The sequence below is a fragment of the Otolemur garnettii genome, unplaced genomic scaffold (genome assembly GCF_000181295.1).
Source record: "Otolemur garnettii isolate 467f Iridium unplaced genomic scaffold, OtoGar3 scaffold00005, whole genome shotgun sequence".
Classification (NCBI taxonomy): Eukaryota; Metazoa; Chordata; class Mammalia; order Primates; family Galagidae; genus Otolemur; species Otolemur garnettii.
In genome coordinates this window covers 11,108,084-11,127,558 of record NW_003852400.1, presented here as the reverse complement: position 1 = coordinate 11,127,558, position 19,475 = coordinate 11,108,084, and the positions used below count along the sequence as shown (strand labels likewise).

The window sequence follows — 19,475 nt, the reverse complement described above, 5'->3', positions numbered from 1 at the left end:
AGAGTTCATATTCTTACCATATAAAAAAAAAAAAAAAAAAAAAAAAAAAAGAAAGTAAATTTAAAAAGCCATCATATTCCATTCTTCTTTCTCAGTTTTTCTTTAGAAATAAAAAGGGAAACATGGAAAATTGTTTTTTTCTGCTGGTTTAGAGTAGAATAATTTACTTTAAGATACTTTCTTCTGAAAGCTTTAAAAGTATATTTACCTATAACAAGATGGCAAATAAAAACAAATGAAAGAAGGCCAAGTACAGTGACTCACACCTGTAAAACTACCACGTGGGAGCCAAGGCCAGAGGACCCCTTGAGCTCAGGAGTTTGAGACCAACCTGAGCAAGAGTGAGACCCCATCTCTACTAAAAATAGAAAAATTATCCCAGCGTTGTGGTGGGTACCTGTAGTCCCAGCTACTCAGAAGGCTGAAGCAGGAGGGTCACTTAAAACCAGGAGTTTGAGGTTGCTGTGAGCTAGGTTGCCCAGCATGGGCAACAGAGTGAGATGGGAGGAAGGAAAGAAGAAAGGAAGAAAGGAAGGAAGGAGGGAAGGAAAGGAGAAATCAGTGAAAATTTCAAGCGGGTAAAGTTTTAGATTTAATTTTTTGATAAGCGCTGTATCCCCCTTGATGTATTGATATTTTTAATTTTCCCTGATTATAATAATAAATTTCTATTATAATTAGGTGTGGCCTTTTGTCCTACTATAAAATCATTAATGGAAACTTCCCACAAGGGAATGTAGGATGTTTCCCAAACAAGGCAGGAAAGGGAGGAAGAACTCCACTTTTTTCTCAGCCTGAATTTATGCTCACATTCAAAAATCCCCATGCTAACTTGCCTACCTTTAATTTGGAAAGCCATAGATTTTTGATATGGTTATAAGGTTCAATTGTATAAATTGGAAAGTTTTCAATTATGTAAAGCAGTACAACACACTGAATTTATACATATGATGGTCAGAACATGGTGGTCATAAAATAAATGTTTTTGAAGGAATGGCTTGGTGTGTCCAGCTCTCCATGTCAGGGAACGCAAATCCAAAGATACTGCAGAGGATTTTACTGGGGTTTACAGCCAGGGGGTTGGCGGGGGCTGTTTGACTTTCATTAATCCTAAAGGCAACACGTGAACTGAGTCTGGAAAAAATGGTAGAATCAAACTCATTAATATGATTAAGACAGTCTATTAAAATAAACATTTTAATTTTTGCCCAATCGATATAGGTTATTTCTGAATGAACCTGGTAAAGCATCAATAGTTATGATAATTATCTTTAATTGTTCCATAGCACTCATTTAGGATTTATTATTCAGGATTTCTCTACACAGACAACTCTAAAGATGACTTAATTTTTTATGGCATGTATATATGTATATATATACACATTATACATAATTTATATGTATAACATATATAGTTAAAGTGGAGAGCTTTAAATTATAAAGAATGTAAACATCTCAGCTAATCAAGCCTGCAATTAAGAAAATAGTTGGATTGGTCACTTTTTATGATAGGCCTAACCATTGAATGTATGTAACATATGTTTGAGAGCAAAAAAATCACATTCCCTATGATTTTATCTTTATACCATAGTATCTTCTGCAATTTTTTTTTTTTTTTTTTTTTGAGACAGAGTCTCAGTATTTTGCCCCTGGTAGAGTGGCGTGGCATCACAGCTCATAGCAACCTCAAACTCTTGGGCTTACCGGATTCTCTTGCCTCAGCCTCCCAAGTATTAGGGTCTACAGGCACCCGCCACAACTCCTGGCTATTGTTTTATTGCAGTTGTCATTGTCGTTTAGCTGGCCTGGGCCATGTTCGAAGAGCCAGCCTGGGTGTCTGTGTTGGGCGCCATAACCACTGAGCTACAGGCGCTGCCCAACTTCTGCCAATTTTTGATCAACTTTTTTTTTATGATTTATTTATCTTGATATATGGAAGTTCGTTCATTTATTTTAACTACTGCTTACTATTTCATTGAATCAATATATCATAAGGTATTAATTTTCTCACTGATTTCCTATCAGCAGCAATATTGCAATGGATATTTTTCAACAAATTTCTTATGCAGAGATGGGAAATTTCGCTAAAGTAGAGTGGAAATGGTAGGAGTAGAATGTTTTGGGTGTTTGGGTGTCTATACTTAAACTTCATTAGATATTGACAAACTTATCTAAAAAGTGTGTGGGCCAACTTATACTTTCTGTTCAGAGTCTGTGTAAGTTCCTCTATATAAGTTCACAGTCTATATAAATTCCTCTTTAAACCATTGTCTATACATAGAGATATTTACAATATATCTGGAATGACAAAATTGTCAAACCCAGTTCTCGTTTGTATATATTCAGTTAGGAGTGAGAAGGTGCAGTTTCATTTCTTAAATTGGATTCATTTTGCGATAGCCGACATGTGAGGTATTGTGAGATAAGCTCTTTGGTTCTGTCTTAGCTGCGCATTAAATTTACCTGGGAGCTTTCAAAAATCCTAATGTTCAAGCCTCACTCAGACTAATCCAATTAGACCTCCCTGGGGTACAAGTGAAGACGGGAGAAATTTGGATGGAGTACTAGGTGTCCCATCTCCCACCTCCAGAACTCAGATACCCAAGGGACCCTATGATGCAGTCCATATGGAGAATTACTACCCTCACATCTGGCTGGTGAGGGAATTAAACCAGAGCATCAAGAAAAACGTTTGGCTGTAGAGCCACCTCTAAAAGTAGGTGGTAAGCTGCAGTAGGATTCTTAGTAGTTTTATATATACGTAAATTAATGACTGAAGAAAAAGATATTCCAAGATATGGCAAAGCTTGAGATCAGAAAGTGAACAAGAGCTGGTCTGTCAATAGTTTGGAATAGAACTTTAGATTAAAAGAGTCAAGATCTAGTCCCTTTAGGAAAAGGCAACTTGTAAAGTCCAGACGTAGATGAGGACCCCAGGACAAATAGGCTGGTTTTTAAGACTCCAGTGCTCACCAGGGATGAAGTGATATCTTGGACCTGAGACATAAGCCTAGGCAGAGAATTTGGGAAAAGGCAGTGATAATTAGAAAAGAAGCATTGCCCGTTTGGGTACCATTTGCTAATAGCAGATAACAATAATCTAATTCCAACTCCTTGGTCGGTGCCAGCTATAGATGTTCTGCCAGACTTAATTAGGATAGATTTTGAAAATAAGTTGTTTTTAAATGTGTGGAATACAAGCTTCTAATTGTTGCTTAGAGGAAATGGAAAAAGTAGAGATTAACACAAATGCCCTCGTTCTAACAAATGCGGAAAAGTTTGTATGTGGTTCATCAATTGTAATGTAAGCTGTTGACATAAACTAAGAATTTAGATTTAACTAATTATTTTATAACTACATTAAATATCATCCTTTACCAAGAGTGTCAGAATGTACTTTAAAGATTAGGTAACAAATGCTCATGGAATTTCAGCTACAGCAACAGGCATTGTTCATCCTTTTCTCAGTCGATACAATCGTCACAGTGTTTTATAGAAAAAAAATGAATTAAGAAACCATTTAGCTTTCCTGATATGATTAGATACAAAACCAAAGGAAAGTTAAGTACCAAATTTGTATTTATGAGCAAGAAGGCATTGACATTACCATATAGATGATGGATTATCTCCTATGCTCAGGAAAGAGTAAGATTTCCAGAATTGTAGTATAGCTAGAACACCTACAGGCATTTCTTTAAAAAAAAAAAAAACTGATCATTAGAGCAAATAAAATTAAAGTCATTCAACGTATGTTCAAATTTTCATTGTGCATTCAAATCACAATAAGGTTTAAGACATGAGGATGATGAGGTGATAAAACAGTGCCTTGAAATAAAAGATCATCTTAGAGAGTCTGCATGTCCTTCAGTGTGACTAGGAAGTCACCAATTAAGGTAAATAATCAAGATAACTCTTTCTTTTCTCCCAATTCAGTGCTGAGTACAAGAGAAGGACTAAATATGTTCAGAAAAGTCTTAATCCTGAGTGGAACCAAACAGTAATTTATAAAAGTATTTCCATGGAGCAGGTATGTAATGATTATTTTGAAGTGATACCTTTAGGCTAACACCTGTAGAACATTAAGAAAATGATTCAAAGATTGGGAACCATAGACATTTTGCCATACGAACAAAGTAGAAAACATATGGAAGAAGTGTAGCCAATGAGAAGGTACAGATGAAGTTTAAATACAGGGCGAAAGTAAAAGCACATTTTCACACAGCAGCCAAGAAATAAACAAATCAAAGCAGGAGACGGAGGGATATTTTTCATTGATTTATTTCCAAATTTAAAAATGTCAATTAGACTGAGCCATATTTGGGGAGAACATATTTTCAACTGGCTGTATTTTGACTTCCACAAATAATACAAAGGAAAAAAACAAGATTCAATGACTAGAAATATATTACTTCACCAGATAAGATTTTAGGAGCTTTTTCTCTAAATTAAGGTCTCCTAAGAATATGGCACTGTGGGACTCTAGAAGACAAAATGATGACTAACGTAAAAGATTATCACCAAAAATAAGTGACTTTAAGCAAAATTGCATCAATCTTCTAAAATCTGTACTTCCTTTGTATGAGTACCAGAAAAAATCTGGTAAGTTATGATGTTGAATTCAGAGTGAAGAAAATACAAACAGAACAGGAAGAAGGCACTCAAGCAAAATCAATTTATAAAGCAGTTGTCTTTCAAAATGAGGTTTTCATTTTGTCCTCCAGTAGATAAATTTGATTATTCAATTGAATAGGGATATAAATTATCCTGTGTTCTTAAGTTAAACTCACCTAAAGAAATTTGAGAATGCTACTGTGATTTTTGTTAAATTATTGAAACAATAGATTTGCCATCTATGAATTTCTTGCATTTAAAGAGCATTTGCAAATTGTGCCCTCTATTTTTGAAATGAGGAAGGCTGAAAAATAGGATATCAGTTCATGGTTACCATTTTGCTCACAAACTAATAAGATTTCCCATCATCAAACTCTAGATTGAACTGCAAAATCCTTGAAATTTCAAATAATATGTAATATAAATCCACATCGTTTTAGAAAAATTTCCAGTATTTTTACACAAATGGAAAGATCTTAAGGAAGTGAAAACCAGTGTGTCTATTATATGAGTGTAATGAAAATCTGTGATGGGGAGGTGGGGTTAATGAGATGTTTATTTGGCCTGTAGCTCAAGAAGAAAACGCTGGAGGTAACAGTTTGGGATTATGATAGATTTTCTTCCAATGACTTCCTTGGAGAGGTAAGCCTCTGATTTCTTTTTCTTTATTTGCTGGCATCAAAAACCACCTTATAAAGCATGATGCAAAGCATCTTTTTTAAAGTTCTAAGGTAGCTGTTTCTGAATAAAATCCTCTAAGAGATAGAATTTATTTCCTGATTTATTCTTTGAATAGGTGATTAGCAAATGAAGATATGGTTTCTGTTCTACTGCTTGATATATTTTATAATTAACTTATAAAATGAAATATTAATTGTCTGAATAGGAGTATGTATAATCATGCCATAAGTCCAAATAGGACTTGAGGTAACAAGCTTATGATGCTGTAAAATAGCTGGATTCTTTAAAATGTATTTTCAGGCCTTTTCATTGCTATTCCTTACTGCACGTATGAAAAACTTGATTTGATTTTTGTACTCTTATTTATGATTAAGTATCTGGAGACAAATCTCTCAAATATTTTAAGAAGCAAAAAACCAATAAAGGGAAAAACAATAAGAAGTAAAAAACAATAAAAACTATTTTTATATCACTGTGCAAGGAATCAAAATAAACTAACCATGAAACTAGCTGAGTGTTCAGAACTCATGACGTTTTGTGTGTATTATATTCCAAAAATATTTTGTTTACTGTTCTATGTAGAACAGAAATTATGAATGAAGTTTTTACACACAAAAAAATTCAAAGCCCACACAATACATCTATGATGCCCCTTTGATAGAGACTTTCAAATAGTTGTGTAATCTAAGTGATAATGAGGGCTTGTATGATTTTTAAGACTCTGTACCTCTCTTCACCAAAACTAGAACCTTGACTTTCAGCCTCAGGTACTCCCACCTCCCAGTCCAGCCTCTGGGACTGTTTTTAGTAGTAGGCAGGACTATTCTAAGAAATAACACTATGCCTGACTTGGTTTCTCATTTTCAAGACTGACCTATTGAAGTCCTTCTAAAGTTTGTCTTCTTAATGCTTACATGAGCCTAGAGCATAGATCCATTGGGCTGGTTTCTATTTCTTTATATGTTATCAAAGCTAAGATGCCACACCTGTAAAACTATTATTTTTATACCACTAAGAAAAAAAATTGCTGCCAATTAAACCATGACATAATGCTTTCTCATCATCTGTTAGTCATGTCCCTATTTTAAACGTGAGCTAAAGTGTTTTTTAAAATAGAAGAAATAAGTTAGTGATTGCACATTATCCATTCTTTCACATTTTGTTTCTTTGTGATTAAAATCAGTTCTAAAACTTGCTAACCAAGTTTAACACGAGAATAAGTTCTTATAACAGAAAAAAAGTTTTGTTTTACTTAAACATTGGTGTGTTACTCTTCTTTTTACCAGGCTACTCAAGTAATTTAATTAATAGTCAAAATTTTTCTATAGTTCAAATTAATCATGTATCAAGCATCTGATATAGGCAAGACATTGTTCCCAATATCATGGGTGAAGAAACATGAGAAAGACAGCCTCATCCTCCTTAGAGATAATACTGTATCCTTTGCTTTATATATCCTGGAATACATTTTAGAGCATAGAAAACATACTGAATAAATTATCACTTTGTCCATAAATTTCACTGATTCATTATATTCATTTATTTCAGGTATTGATTGATTTATCTAGCACATCTCACCTCGATAATACTCCAAGGTGGTATCCGCTCAAAGAACAGACTGAAAGCATTGATCATGGCAAATCCCATTCCAGCCAGAGCAGCCAGCAGTCCCCCAAGCCGTCTGTTATCAAAAGCAGAAGTCACGGTATCTTCCCTGACCCATCAAAGGGTAGGAAATATTTAACATACAGAAAATCTTTCGTATATTTGTTCATTTAGTATGTTCTTGAATGTGAATACCTGTATGTGTAATATTGAAAGATTAGATTCTGTTCGAAAATTTTTCATGCACTATCATGCAAAGAGTAACGGATATGGATCAGAACGAAGGGGCTTTAGTCTCCGGTCAGCACATACTCAGGTGTGCGTTTGTCATGTTCACTTTCTTGATTCTCCATGTTCAACCTGTGCAAAGGAGGAAGCTGGTCAATATGGGCGATTTGGGTTTTTTCTCTCAAAATCTATGATAACCTGGTTTCATCTATGATAACATGGAATATTTCATAAAGGAAATATAAAACTCCCTACCAGTTCATTGACTAGACATAATCATCATGACCATTTACATATATTCCTTCTAATTATTTGTATCTCTTGCTTATTAAAAATATAGTCTTTTCCCAAAAATATAATTTTATGCTCCTTTTAATTTGTCATAGAATATATCCAAGTCATCAAAACAGATATTATGCTGAGATTGACTTACGTCTTTTCTAAATGTTAGAGTCAAGCCATTTTTTAACAATGGTTATATTTTTAAATAACAGTGCATGCTTTGGTGTTGGCCATATGCACAGCTTTCCCACTCAAATGAGCTTTTCTTTTACCGACTGTCCTATAACATAACATTAATCCTCACCTTCAGCTGAGTTATACTGCCTAGACGGAGTAACCATCTAGGTTATTATCTAATAATCTTATGTACTAATAGATCTACTGAATTATTTATAAGTAAGACATGTAATTTTTATATTAGGCTTGAGTATTATTTCCATGTCTCCTTTTCTCAGAACGTTTACCACATCGAAGACTGGTTGTTTGTACGTGAGAAGAGAATAAATCATAAGTGCAGGTGTTCTAGGAGGTGGGAAACTGAGTCCATATCCAGTAGGCCATTGAGTTGAATGATAAACCCCTGACACAATGAGTGCTCTAGATGATTCATGAATTCTCCTTACCCATCTCAGCTCTTCCATGCAAGACCATTATTGTAAAAACCTCTAACATTCTGCAAGACCATTAGTGTAAAAACCTCTCTTGCTAGAAAACATAAGATTCTGTACATTCTCTTTAGTTGTTTGAGATAATGATTTTACAGTCTCCACCTTTAATGTGTCCTCGTGACTCACAATCCTGCATCCAACTATTCACTTGTTTTTTCCCAAAACTCCTCCTGGGGCAGTATACGCTACTGTCTCCTTCCTGATCCCTAGGAGAATGTGCAGAGTTGCTTGGTAAAAGAGAAATGAACACATTTGTGACTTAAGCCTAGTTGGAATGTATTTCTCTTCTCAAAGTTCTCTCTTCTCATAACTATTATCCTTTTGCTTTTCCTTCCCAAAACTGTTTCCCAAAAGTTAGATCACATTTCTGTTTGGCGAGGAGTTGCATAAATGAGCCATACAAGATAAAGTAGTAACAACAATCTTAGAGAGTTTCAAATTAATTCTCTGTAGAACAAGCTCTACCAGAGGAAGGCTGGAACAACTTTAACTCATGTTTTACCCTCTTGTACCAGACATGCAGATTCCCACCATTGAGAAATCTCACAGTAGTCCCGGGAGCTCCAAATCATCATCTGAAGGCCATCTCCGCTCGCACGGACCATCTCGCAGTCAAAGCAAAACCAGCGTCACTCAGACCCACCTGGAAGACGCAGGGGCTGCCATAGCTGCTGCAGAAGCTGCCGTGCAACAACTCCGCATTCAACCAAGTAAAAGACGCAAATAAATTCCTCAGCATGGCAGCTTCATGTTCATCTGTTGCCTTTCTCTCCTGCTGTCCTCCCCTGTCTGCTTTCTGTTTTCGGCACCCCCTGCTCACTCCGTTCACTGTCCCTTTGTCTGTGTTCAGAACACTATCGATACATGAATATGCTCTTTCTTATTTAGATTTTCTTTTCATTTACATAGACTGAAATAAAACTGGCTGTTTCGGCTTTGTTTCCATCATCCATCCAACCTGGCTCATAGTATTTGGTAGCTGTGTCTGTGATGTTTGCAGGCAAAGCAATGTTGTACGTCCCCTTTGTGTGTGCTTAAGTAGCCTTGAGAACACAGAAATTATGAGCAGAAGTGGCTGCCAAGTTTCCAGGCATGACACCAAAAAAGCACACACATCAGGATGTAGAGAAGATTAGCAATGAGATTCCTGCAGCAGAAAGCACTCAAAAATTTTAGGCAGAAGAAGAATGAGGCCAAAAGTCAAGTTCTAGGACCTAGTGGGAGAATCCATTTCGAGATAATACTTTAAAACACTCATAAATTATGCATGTGAAATGTTGCAGCTTTCCATGTGCAAAAATTTCTAGTGTTACGAAAAATCTGTAAAGAAAGTCACATTTCTTATATTTTCCAAAAAAGCACACTATTTGTATGTATATGAGCACATGTGCGAGGCAGTGTAACCTCACTGAGGAGCACGATGGAGTCCATTCGGTTGGAATGCACTTTGTAAATGGCAATAGAGACTTTATAGGTCATTATTTCTTCCTAACCATTGGAAATGCCTTGAAAGTCAAGATGAACTATGAAGAGCAGCTGTAAACCAATTAAAGTATCAAAATTTACCCACCTTCACTGCTGTATTTTCATTTCATTTGTAAGCATGTAACCAGCTGACAATAGCTGCATAAAAACTTAAGAAGTACAGATATTTCGAGAGTGTCAGTGACCTGTTACTTCTAAGAGGCATTAGTCAGGAAATGGAGATAGAGTGTCTCCTTCATCATCATTTCCCAAGAAACAGCCAGTTTTAACCCCCTTCGGCGCTGTGCATGTGGTGTCATTTTGGCATTTGAAACATAACGTACTTCAGTAGAGCAAAAGAACACTTCTGTTTGCATGAGTAACATTGAAGCTGGTTCCATCTGAGGATACACACTCTGGGTTTCCATTTCACCCACACTGCCACAGCAGCACATAAAAGCGGTCAGTCTAATCATACCAGGAAGCAGCACAGACACAGCATAGCAGGAGTCCTCCCTATTCAAAGAACTCAGTCTGATAATCTGCCTCCACCAGCCAATGGCAACCAAGACCAAAGCCAGCTAGCCCTCAGGAAGGTGATGTCTGATGGACCAGTCAAGCCAGAAGGAGGTGAGCAGAAAGGCCCTGTTCAAAGCACACAGCAAGAACATTCCCAAATTTAAAGCTCTCATCTTTAATTTGTAGAGATTGTCTGATAAAAATCTGTTTATCTACTTTTTAATGTGCTTTTGTGGGCATGGCATTTCAGGACCTCATCATCACCATGTAAGTCCCTACATCGGTCCGGTAATATATCGACTACAGTGATTTGTATTTTTCTATGCACTGGGCATCTTCTGACTATTGTGGGGAAATAGATTAACAATATTCATATTGCAGAATGGAATGCATGCTACTAACCTATCTGTTCAAGCATGACTATACATATGTTGCATTGTGATAAAAGTTGAAATTTCTCACAGTTCAAGTTAGCATACGAGCTGGAATGTAGATCAGTATTTGTTGCATATTATTTTAAGTGTAACTTTTAAAAAATTTAGTGGATTTTGGACATTCTTAGAGGAAAGTAAAGGAAAAAAAATTGTTAATGCACTCACTCACCTTTACATGGTGAAAAGTTCTCTCTTGATCTTACAAGCAGACATTTTCCACTCGTGTTTCCATAGCTGTTAAGTGTATCAGATGTGTTGGGCATGTGAATCTCCAAGTGCCTGTGTAATAAATAAAGTATCTTTATTTCATTCATAAACTACTGGGTTCTGAGCCATTGTTATCTGATGCAGCTTAAAATAAGTGTGTCAGTTTTTGTTTTCTCATTTGATTTCTTGCGATAGTCTAGTTACTATTCCATTGTTAGTGAACGCTGTTAAGAATAGATCATGCGGGAGAAGAACAAGATTCCATGTTGGAAACATTATAGATGGAAGATTATTACCAAATAAAAGCACCAGAGCTTACATAAAAATGTAAATAAATAATGAGGTTGGGCTGCCCTAGACAATGCTTCCACTATTTCTCTCCCATACCTGCCCTACTCTGCTATCATCTCAGGGTCCTGGGTAAAGGAAGATAAATTCCACAAACCCTGGTTTTGGAGAGGTAGCCAACCTTGGTCTTATGGCCAAGTTCAGAAGGAAAAGTAAATTTTCATCTGTCCCTACCCTGATCCCAACATTTGTGGAATTTTCCCCACAAGAGAGTGCCACCGCCAGTGGCAGGAACCAAACTTAGAGTGATTATAAACTGTCACCAAATTTAATTTAAAACGCATACAAAATAAAGTTTTTAGGTAAAATTAGGATAGCATTGTTTGCCCCCAAGTACCTCCTAGCCTTAAAATACTTGAGCTTATAATTCTCTATTGGATATAAAATTAAAGTCAAACCTTAAACTTCCCTATTGCATTTCTCATTCTTCTCATAAAATTGAAAACATTTAATATGCTCTTCTCCCAACTCATCAGATATTTGCAGGCAATGTAAGAGGTGATATGGCAGTCCAGAGGGAAAAATGCTGGAATATTTCTTAAAATAGCCAGATAATTATAAAAACAATTAGCTTAAACATTAGCATCATGATGTGTGTGTTTACTCAGACTAATTTCTAGACTATCACCAAAGTACAGTTTCCACTTTATTGCCAACCCTCTACTATTTTTGAAAAGTACTTAAAATTCTACCTATCACTTTTTTCCATAAATAAGTTCTCTTGATTTCTTCATGTCATTCATTTTCTTACTTGACATATTCTATTAACTGCAAGTGTCATACGATCAAACACTTTCCTCTTTTTGCAAATGAGTTTAATTATTGTGGTATAAGTATTACTATATAATATCTTGTATGATTTTTTCCTAGCTGTGGTTCTTAAATTTACATCAAAATATTTTAATCCCTTTGAATAATGCACTAATAGATATTCTCCTGTATTTAAAGTGCTCTGATTGAATTAGAAGTCACTCTTTATTGAAATAACTGTCAAAAGAAAAACTAGATAACAGCATGCTTTCTTGTTTCATTTTGTTGTTACAGATGATAATAATTCCCATTTTCCAAAATATACATAATTTCCCTGCTACTGTCAATATGCCAGTGATATAATTGATCGGTGAATTTGGAGAAACACTTAATAGCAAACATACTACAGGATTAAATTCATGTTTTGATGAAATATATTAATAGTCTGTTTCAAATGTAGAAAGAAAAATTGGTCATAGAAATAAACACATAAATAACCAAAAAGTTTTTGGTCACTAACTGTAGAAATAAGTATTAGTGATAATTTCAAGTGTTTGGTTAAAAGCCTCCCATTTCAGAATTCACATGGAATTCATATAATCCCATCTGCATTCTGGACATAATACTCTGCATTTGAATAGTTCTTCATGTGGTAAAAATTGTTTTGTCTTTCATTTTCTCATTTTATCACACCAAGTGGATGAGGTATTCATTCTAATATTCTTATCCCTGTTTTGGGGGTAAGCAGTCAGAGCCAGAGGTGTAGGATGGCTGATATAAGAACACACAGCTAGAAATTTTCAGAACTCGCACATATAATCTTGTCCTGTGACTCCCAGGCTAACAGTTTTTAAATATAGTACACTGTCTCCTTTGAATCAAACTCTCCTGATTTGATGAAATGAAATAAATTATCATTTCCTTGTTATTTTTCTTTTGTGTTCTTACAAATAATTAAAGGTAGCTAGACATGATGGCAGAATACAATTTATACTCCCTCTACCTACATGATCCTTCTCTCGAAAGGCTGGTGATTTAAAGCAGTGGAGGAAAACCTTCCACGGTGCAATCCCAGTGGGGCGGTAATCAGGGTTCTTAGAGGAGGCGATGTGTACATCCGTAGGCATTTCTATCAAGACAGACAAAATTGTCACGAAAGAGATTTTCAATTTATTTTTGTAAGCTTCTTGGCAGATTTCTGCTTGAACTAGCATAAAATATGGGTCAAGTAAGAATTATAGAGTGAGCCAGAAGGAACTTTTCTCCCTCCCGAGGTTAGTTGCACACTAAGAAACCTGAAGGGAGAGATCAGACAGATTGTCTCAGATCATCCTGAAGCCTGCACAGCACTCTGTCTTTATAAAGCTCTGGAAGTGTTTGTTTTTTTGTGGTTGTTATTGTTGTTCTGTTTTTCTCCCAACCTAGCTGGGTTTGGTTGAACACATTGGCCTTTTCCAAAGGTGACACCAAGGCAGGAAGACAGTTTAGGAAGCAGTTTTGATTTTTGTTTCTTTGAAAACCATACTGAAATAAAAACAAATCAAAACATTCTTAAAACCTGGAGGATTTATTTAATTGGCATCTAGTCAATGCTAAATTTTAAATAGTTTGGAAATTCCCAAGCTATTTTTTTATTCATTCTAAGATTATGAGTCTGAGTTTTAAATTTTAAAATAGGTAATATAGGTCATGTAGGAATAGCTCTCCACCCTGGGCAATAAGATAGGAGCCATTGGGACAGGTTGGGCAGGTTAGTTGAGAAGGTAAATTATTACCTAAGTTGTTCAGGAACATTATGATTGTGAGTTTCTTGGTGTGACTGGATTGTAGGAGAAAAACACGAAGCTACTTCCGCAGACTGCCACTGGAAATTCCGCTCTCAATAAAGCTCATTTGCCACACCTGTCACGGAAGAGTTTCATTTCCATGTGCTGTCTTGGCAAACCCTTACCAAGCCATCGCTCTGTGGGAGCTGCTCTCCTGGGCAAATGGTAGTGGGTGGCTGGATTCGGGAGCGGGTGGGTGATGGGAGTGGAGGAAATTGTTGGTTACAAAAGGTAGTAGCTAATCAGCACCCCGTTTTCTTCTGGCCTGAAGTAGATGATCACTTTCTCCGTTTCTGAAATGACAGGGCCCATAAGAGAGAGAGTGGGAAGGAAAAAAAAAAATATATATATATATAATATATATAAAATATATATATATCTACATATAAATCAAAAATATCAGAATGAGTTCATTTGGAATTGAAATACTCTTTAACGCTGTATGTACAAGGTCAATAAATAACAAATTTTACATTTCCCATGTGCTCTGCTTGTGCAAAAAAATAAAATATTTAAAAAATAAAACTTTGAGAAGTTTAAAATAAAAAAGAAAACTGAAACTATCATGATGTGAACACAGCAAACATCCAACAAAATCTGAGAGAGTCCATGGGGATGATTTCCACTTACAAAGTTCTAGGCATATTTCTTTGGTGGAGAGGAAATCCTTCAAATGTTTTGTTTTTGAGAGCTTCCAAATTTTCTTAGAATGATTATACATTTTCAAGCGCTTCTGTAGTCATTGAAATTTATTGCCAGAAATATGTCCCCTGCACATATAGAATCATAGAGAGTATGATTTTACTTAGGGCCTGAGCAAATTACTTTTAAAAAAGTTAGTTTATCAGATTGTCACCAGGGAGCAGGACCTGTGGAAATGAGACAGGCAAGTAGATGCCCATGGGGGGAGGAAATGGGAAGGCTGATGGAGACCCAGCGAGGGAGTGGGGCAGTCAGTAGACACCATGGGCATGGGTGGGGAACTTTCTCACCTAAGTCGGACCATCACAGAACCCGGGAAACACTACTTGAGGAGAGGTGGGAGGGATTCCAAAGACACTACTTGGCTACTTAACCTACTATTTCCAATTACCTAACTATCCAAGAATTACTTGATTATCGTTCTACTTTCCATTCACATGTATTATATTAAGTAAAACCATAATATTTCACCCATTCTCCATTATGTAAGATGATTTGGGGAGGAGGAGGAAACATTTGGTAGGGGTAAAAATGAGGGGAATCTTTCATGTATTATACAGAACAAGACTGTGAAAATACCTTTTAATTTTTATTTTATTACTATGCTGTATGTGTAAATAGGTAATTGCAGAGAAACCAAAAACACTGATGGATTTTTAAATTAAAACATATTAAAAATACAGAATTTTGATCAGTTGTTAGGTGTGACATAGATATAATAATTTTATGTGCATACCTTAATGTGGTTTAAAATACAAAAAATTAAAATTAAAGTGATGATAATCTGAACAAAAAAACGATCAAAATAGAAATATCAAAGTCAATCAAGGCAGATAAATCTTTCAGAAAAACATGCAAAGTCAGAATCATGGCTCTCTTATTTTTAAACATAAAAGATAGATATAATTTCTACTACATGTATAATTTGTTCTTAAAAAGAACACACAAGTAAAATGTACTTTTTCTTGCTGAAACATTTCAAATGAAAAACCACATTATTTCAAGTTTTAGAGATCTGATTTTATTTTTATCTGACTCTATGTAAAAAGAGCTTAGAACATTAAGAAATATAGAATATGGATTGTTTTACAACCAAATGTCTTTCTAAGTCTATCATACACTTTTTGTTTTAATCTGTTTTAAAGAATTCTTGTTGCTAATGACATTTCATAAAGTAATAGCTTTTGAATCACTACTTTGTCTCCATTCAATTTTAATATATAAGAACATTAAAATGATTTTATATAGAAAAAAACCCTTTGGAAGAATTTGTATTATTTTATGCCTGCCAATTGTTGCTCTGGGTTTACCGTAAAATAGTTATGGGGTTTTTTACTATTTGTTTTGTTTTTAAGCAAAGACAAGCCAGACAAGCAAATTTTTATGATATATATAATTTGTAATTCAGACCGTCTAGAGTTGTGAAGTTCTGAGTGAAAAAAAAAAGTCTAAAGAAGCTTAGAGATGATTAAAGAGAAGAATAATATCAAAAACATGCTTTTTCAAGAAAAATCACCAACCTGATTTTTTTTCAGTACAAAAAAAACAAAATTAAATGTAAAAGGTACTAGGAAATGGTCTTTATGGATATGATTGTTTAAGGCGACTTTCAAAGGAGCCGATACTACTTAGGTTCTTCTCATTTTCCGTTTGTGCTTCATTTCCATTACTGTAGGTTTTGACTAGTAATTCTCAAAGTGTATGCCCTGACTCCTGGGGGTCCCAGAAACCCTTTCAGGGGTCTGCAAGGTCAAAAACAGTTCTTAAGAGTATTAACATGTTATTCGCCTTTTTCATTCTCGTGTTTTCTCAAGTGTGAGGTGTTATTTCCCAGCAGCTCTATAAGGTGTCAGGACATTATTGCTCCGATGACTAGTCAAACACGTGCTTATAGGATTTTGTTTTAACGTTTTCTTAATTTTAAGTTTGATCAATGGAAATAGATATGACATACATGAAACAAAGCTCTTTGGATGACTCAATAATTTCTAAGCATATAAAAAGGGTCTTGACCCAAATATTTAAGAGTCAGTGACCTAGACCTATATGTAATCATACTAATACATTTACCGAAAACTGGATAACTCAGAGTTTCTTCAAACATATACTTATCACGTTTGTCTCTGAATTTTCTAGGCCTTATGTATCTCTCCTGTAGCATGTCAGAACCTCTTCTTTCCTTCCTCACTTATGACTTTTATCTGAATTTTATAGCAAATTTAAAATATTGAGGCATGATTTAGGTTAAATGATTATATTTCCATATTTATTAGTTCTTCCTTTTGAAATTTGACTTGTAAGTTGCCCATCAGCTTGAATCAAGGGGCTCCCATGATAAAGCAGAGTAATAAAAAGTGTTACGAAGGTAACATCACGAAGTCAACAAAGGTTCTGATCTTGAAGGTAACATTTATTAGAAAAACATTTGTTTATGGGTTATTTTATAAAGTTTTATAAATTATCATTTCTCTTGCCTTCATGCTGCAGGGTGTCACCATAGGTGCTCATAAAGCCTCCATACATCGAGAAAATAGGACACTGAAGCCAAATGCATCCTCACTTACAAAATATTCATTACCCAATATTTAAAAATAGTTACCAAATATTCTCTACATGATGGCCACCTCTTTGTAAAATTCTACGATGAATATTCTGTAAATAAAGGTGCATTTAGCTACAAGTTCATATTTCCCTATGTATGGGTGACTTTGGGGAGAACCTGTGTTAGGTACATTACTGATCCTGCACGTTACAAATTAATTCTATTGATATAAACAGGGAGAAACTGAAGATTACCACTTTGATTCAAATGTGAGGGAAGACTGAAATGTTCTTAACACTTGGTTCAAGTATATATTTCAAGTATATATTTAGTGAGTGTTTAAATATTTAATGCTAAAAAGGTTATTCTACAAATATGCATTTATAATTTATAGGAAGTATTTCCTGAATTGCCTATATCAGGGCATCATTTATTCACAGTTATGTGCATATAAATTTGTTCATGTTTTTGATTAGTATTATCTTCCAACCTCTTCAGTATATCAGTGATACTGAAACAATGTAGGCAAAAATCACTGTCTAATGAATCTTTTATTCTAATAATAGTGAATAACAAATTTAAAGGTATCTTGGAAAAATTATGAAGAATGAGAAAAGCCTAAGTTCTGTCCACCTTCAACTGAGATGGAAAAAGAAAAATCTAATTGGTTATTGACTTAAGTTTATATCCAACCAAACATCACTCTTAAAACATCTGGAAAATAGGCCGGGCTTGTGGCTCACCCCTAGCACTCTGGGAGGGCAAGAGGGCTGGATCGCCTGAGCTTGGGAGACCAGCCTGAGCAAAGTGAGACCCCAGAGAAAAAGCGGGCTGGCATTGTGGTGGGCTCCTGTAGTCCTACCTACTTGGGAAACTGAGTCACTTGAGCCCCAGAGTTTGAGGTTGCTGTGAGCTACAACCCTACAGCACTCAATCCAAGGCAACTGAATGAGATTCCCTCTCAAAAAAAAAAAAGAAAAGAAAAAAGAAAAAGAAAACCTTGCAAGTAGAATTATGTTTTTATTTGTCCTGACAAGTTATTTCTCATCATCTTTACAATCCACTGTAATATAACCAACTACAGGTAGAAGGAAAATATTTGAAAATTATTTATTTGAAGAGAGTAGAAAAAAATGAAGTTAGGTTAGATCTCACGGGACTGGCACGCATTTATCAAGTAATTGTCCACCTTCCTCTTTCCTTGGTGGCCATTTATCAAATTTGAAAGATATGGAAACTAATCCTTAGTGTATATCGTAGCATTAGCCATATGTTGTATAAGTCACTTTACTATTATTTAACTGGAAAAATCTTATTTCCTTCGGGCAGATTTTTATAAATAAAAATATTTGACTGCCATGTAAGGACAACATCCTTATTCTCTAAGTACAAATGATCTAAGTTATTGCAGTTTCAGGATTCTGTAAGAACATTTATCATAAGGGATTTTTAGAATTACCTTCCAGTCAAATAAACCTGCATGTTTTACAGTAGTTATTCCTGCTTGACTTTTTTTTTCCTGACTGTCAGCTTTTAGAAATACTTGTCTGACAACCTAACTAAAATATAGTGCAAGCAACTTGCAGGAGAGAAAATATTTCTCCTTTGAAAGATAATGAAATGAAAGCTGAGAATTTGAGAGTTTCTCGTGTACAACTGATGTAACTCTTGAATGTTTTCTTTTCTAAATGTTATCTTTGTTACTATTTACCTTTTATAGACAAAGATCTTTATGATATTTTTATTTTTTATCACAAATCCAGAAGTTGGTGCTTGATACATTCTTTCTTCATTCTAGGTATTTGAACATAGCTGGAACTACAGCCTAAATATATTAAACACAAATGAATTTACTTCCTTAATTTTCATGTCTTGATCAAAATTTCTCCCATCATTTACTACGAAATTTTGATCACTGTTTTAACTATATATATGTTGTAAATGGCTTCTTCCAGAATCAGTTCTGAACCAAAAACACCTCAAGAGAGTATGTACTGAAAAGGAAACGTTACAGTATAAATGCAAGGATTATAGTATCCTGAGCCATCCTATTTTTTTATAGAGGAAAAGCAATCCTCTCTACTATGTTATTAGTTAAATTAACAATACCCTTTTTCTTACTGAAGTTTTATACTATTGCTTCTGTTTCCTGAAGCGATCATTGATTTTATTATCTAGAAAGCCAGAAGGAATGATTAGTAAGTATGGAAAATGCCTGCAAATTATTGGTCATATTAGATAAAAAACAAATTGTTCATTAAAATGCCCTAAAAAAGTCTATCACAAGAGTAATAGGTATGGAGAGGAGAAGTGTGAACTCATGAGAGTGTTACGAGCTTTCCTAAAACACAACAAACGGGGGCATCCCCAGCTACCTCTCTGCAAGAAGCTACTATGTAATTATGGAATATCTTAAGAGACACATTCTGACTTTTATGAGGCAAAAAGCCTTCAACATTCCACTTCTCTTGGCTTATATGCCTTTATAACAGGTATATAATATATAAAAATATAAATCACCAACTATTTTTAAATTGCACATGAACTTTATAGACACTCTTACAGTTATTTAATAATGTATCATTTCGAATAGATTTTTAATCACATC

At 34.9% G+C, this 19,475-nt stretch overlaps 1 protein-coding gene across 1 annotated transcript in view; it reads left to right on the top strand.

The window, feature by feature from the left end:
* The window catches only part of PCLO (piccolo presynaptic cytomatrix protein), a 382,295-nt gene that overhangs the window by 315,969 nt on the left and 46,851 nt on the right, over window positions 1-19,475 (top strand). The window contains exons 17-20 of the mRNA XM_003782629.2: window positions 3,934-4,027; window positions 5,182-5,253; window positions 6,841-7,021; window positions 8,591-8,785. Of these exons, the coding sequence (XP_003782677.1) occupies window positions 3,934-4,027; window positions 5,182-5,253; window positions 6,841-7,021; window positions 8,591-8,785 (542 nt within the window). The remainder of the gene's footprint in view (window positions 1-3,933; window positions 4,028-5,181; window positions 5,254-6,840; window positions 7,022-8,590; window positions 8,786-19,475) is intronic.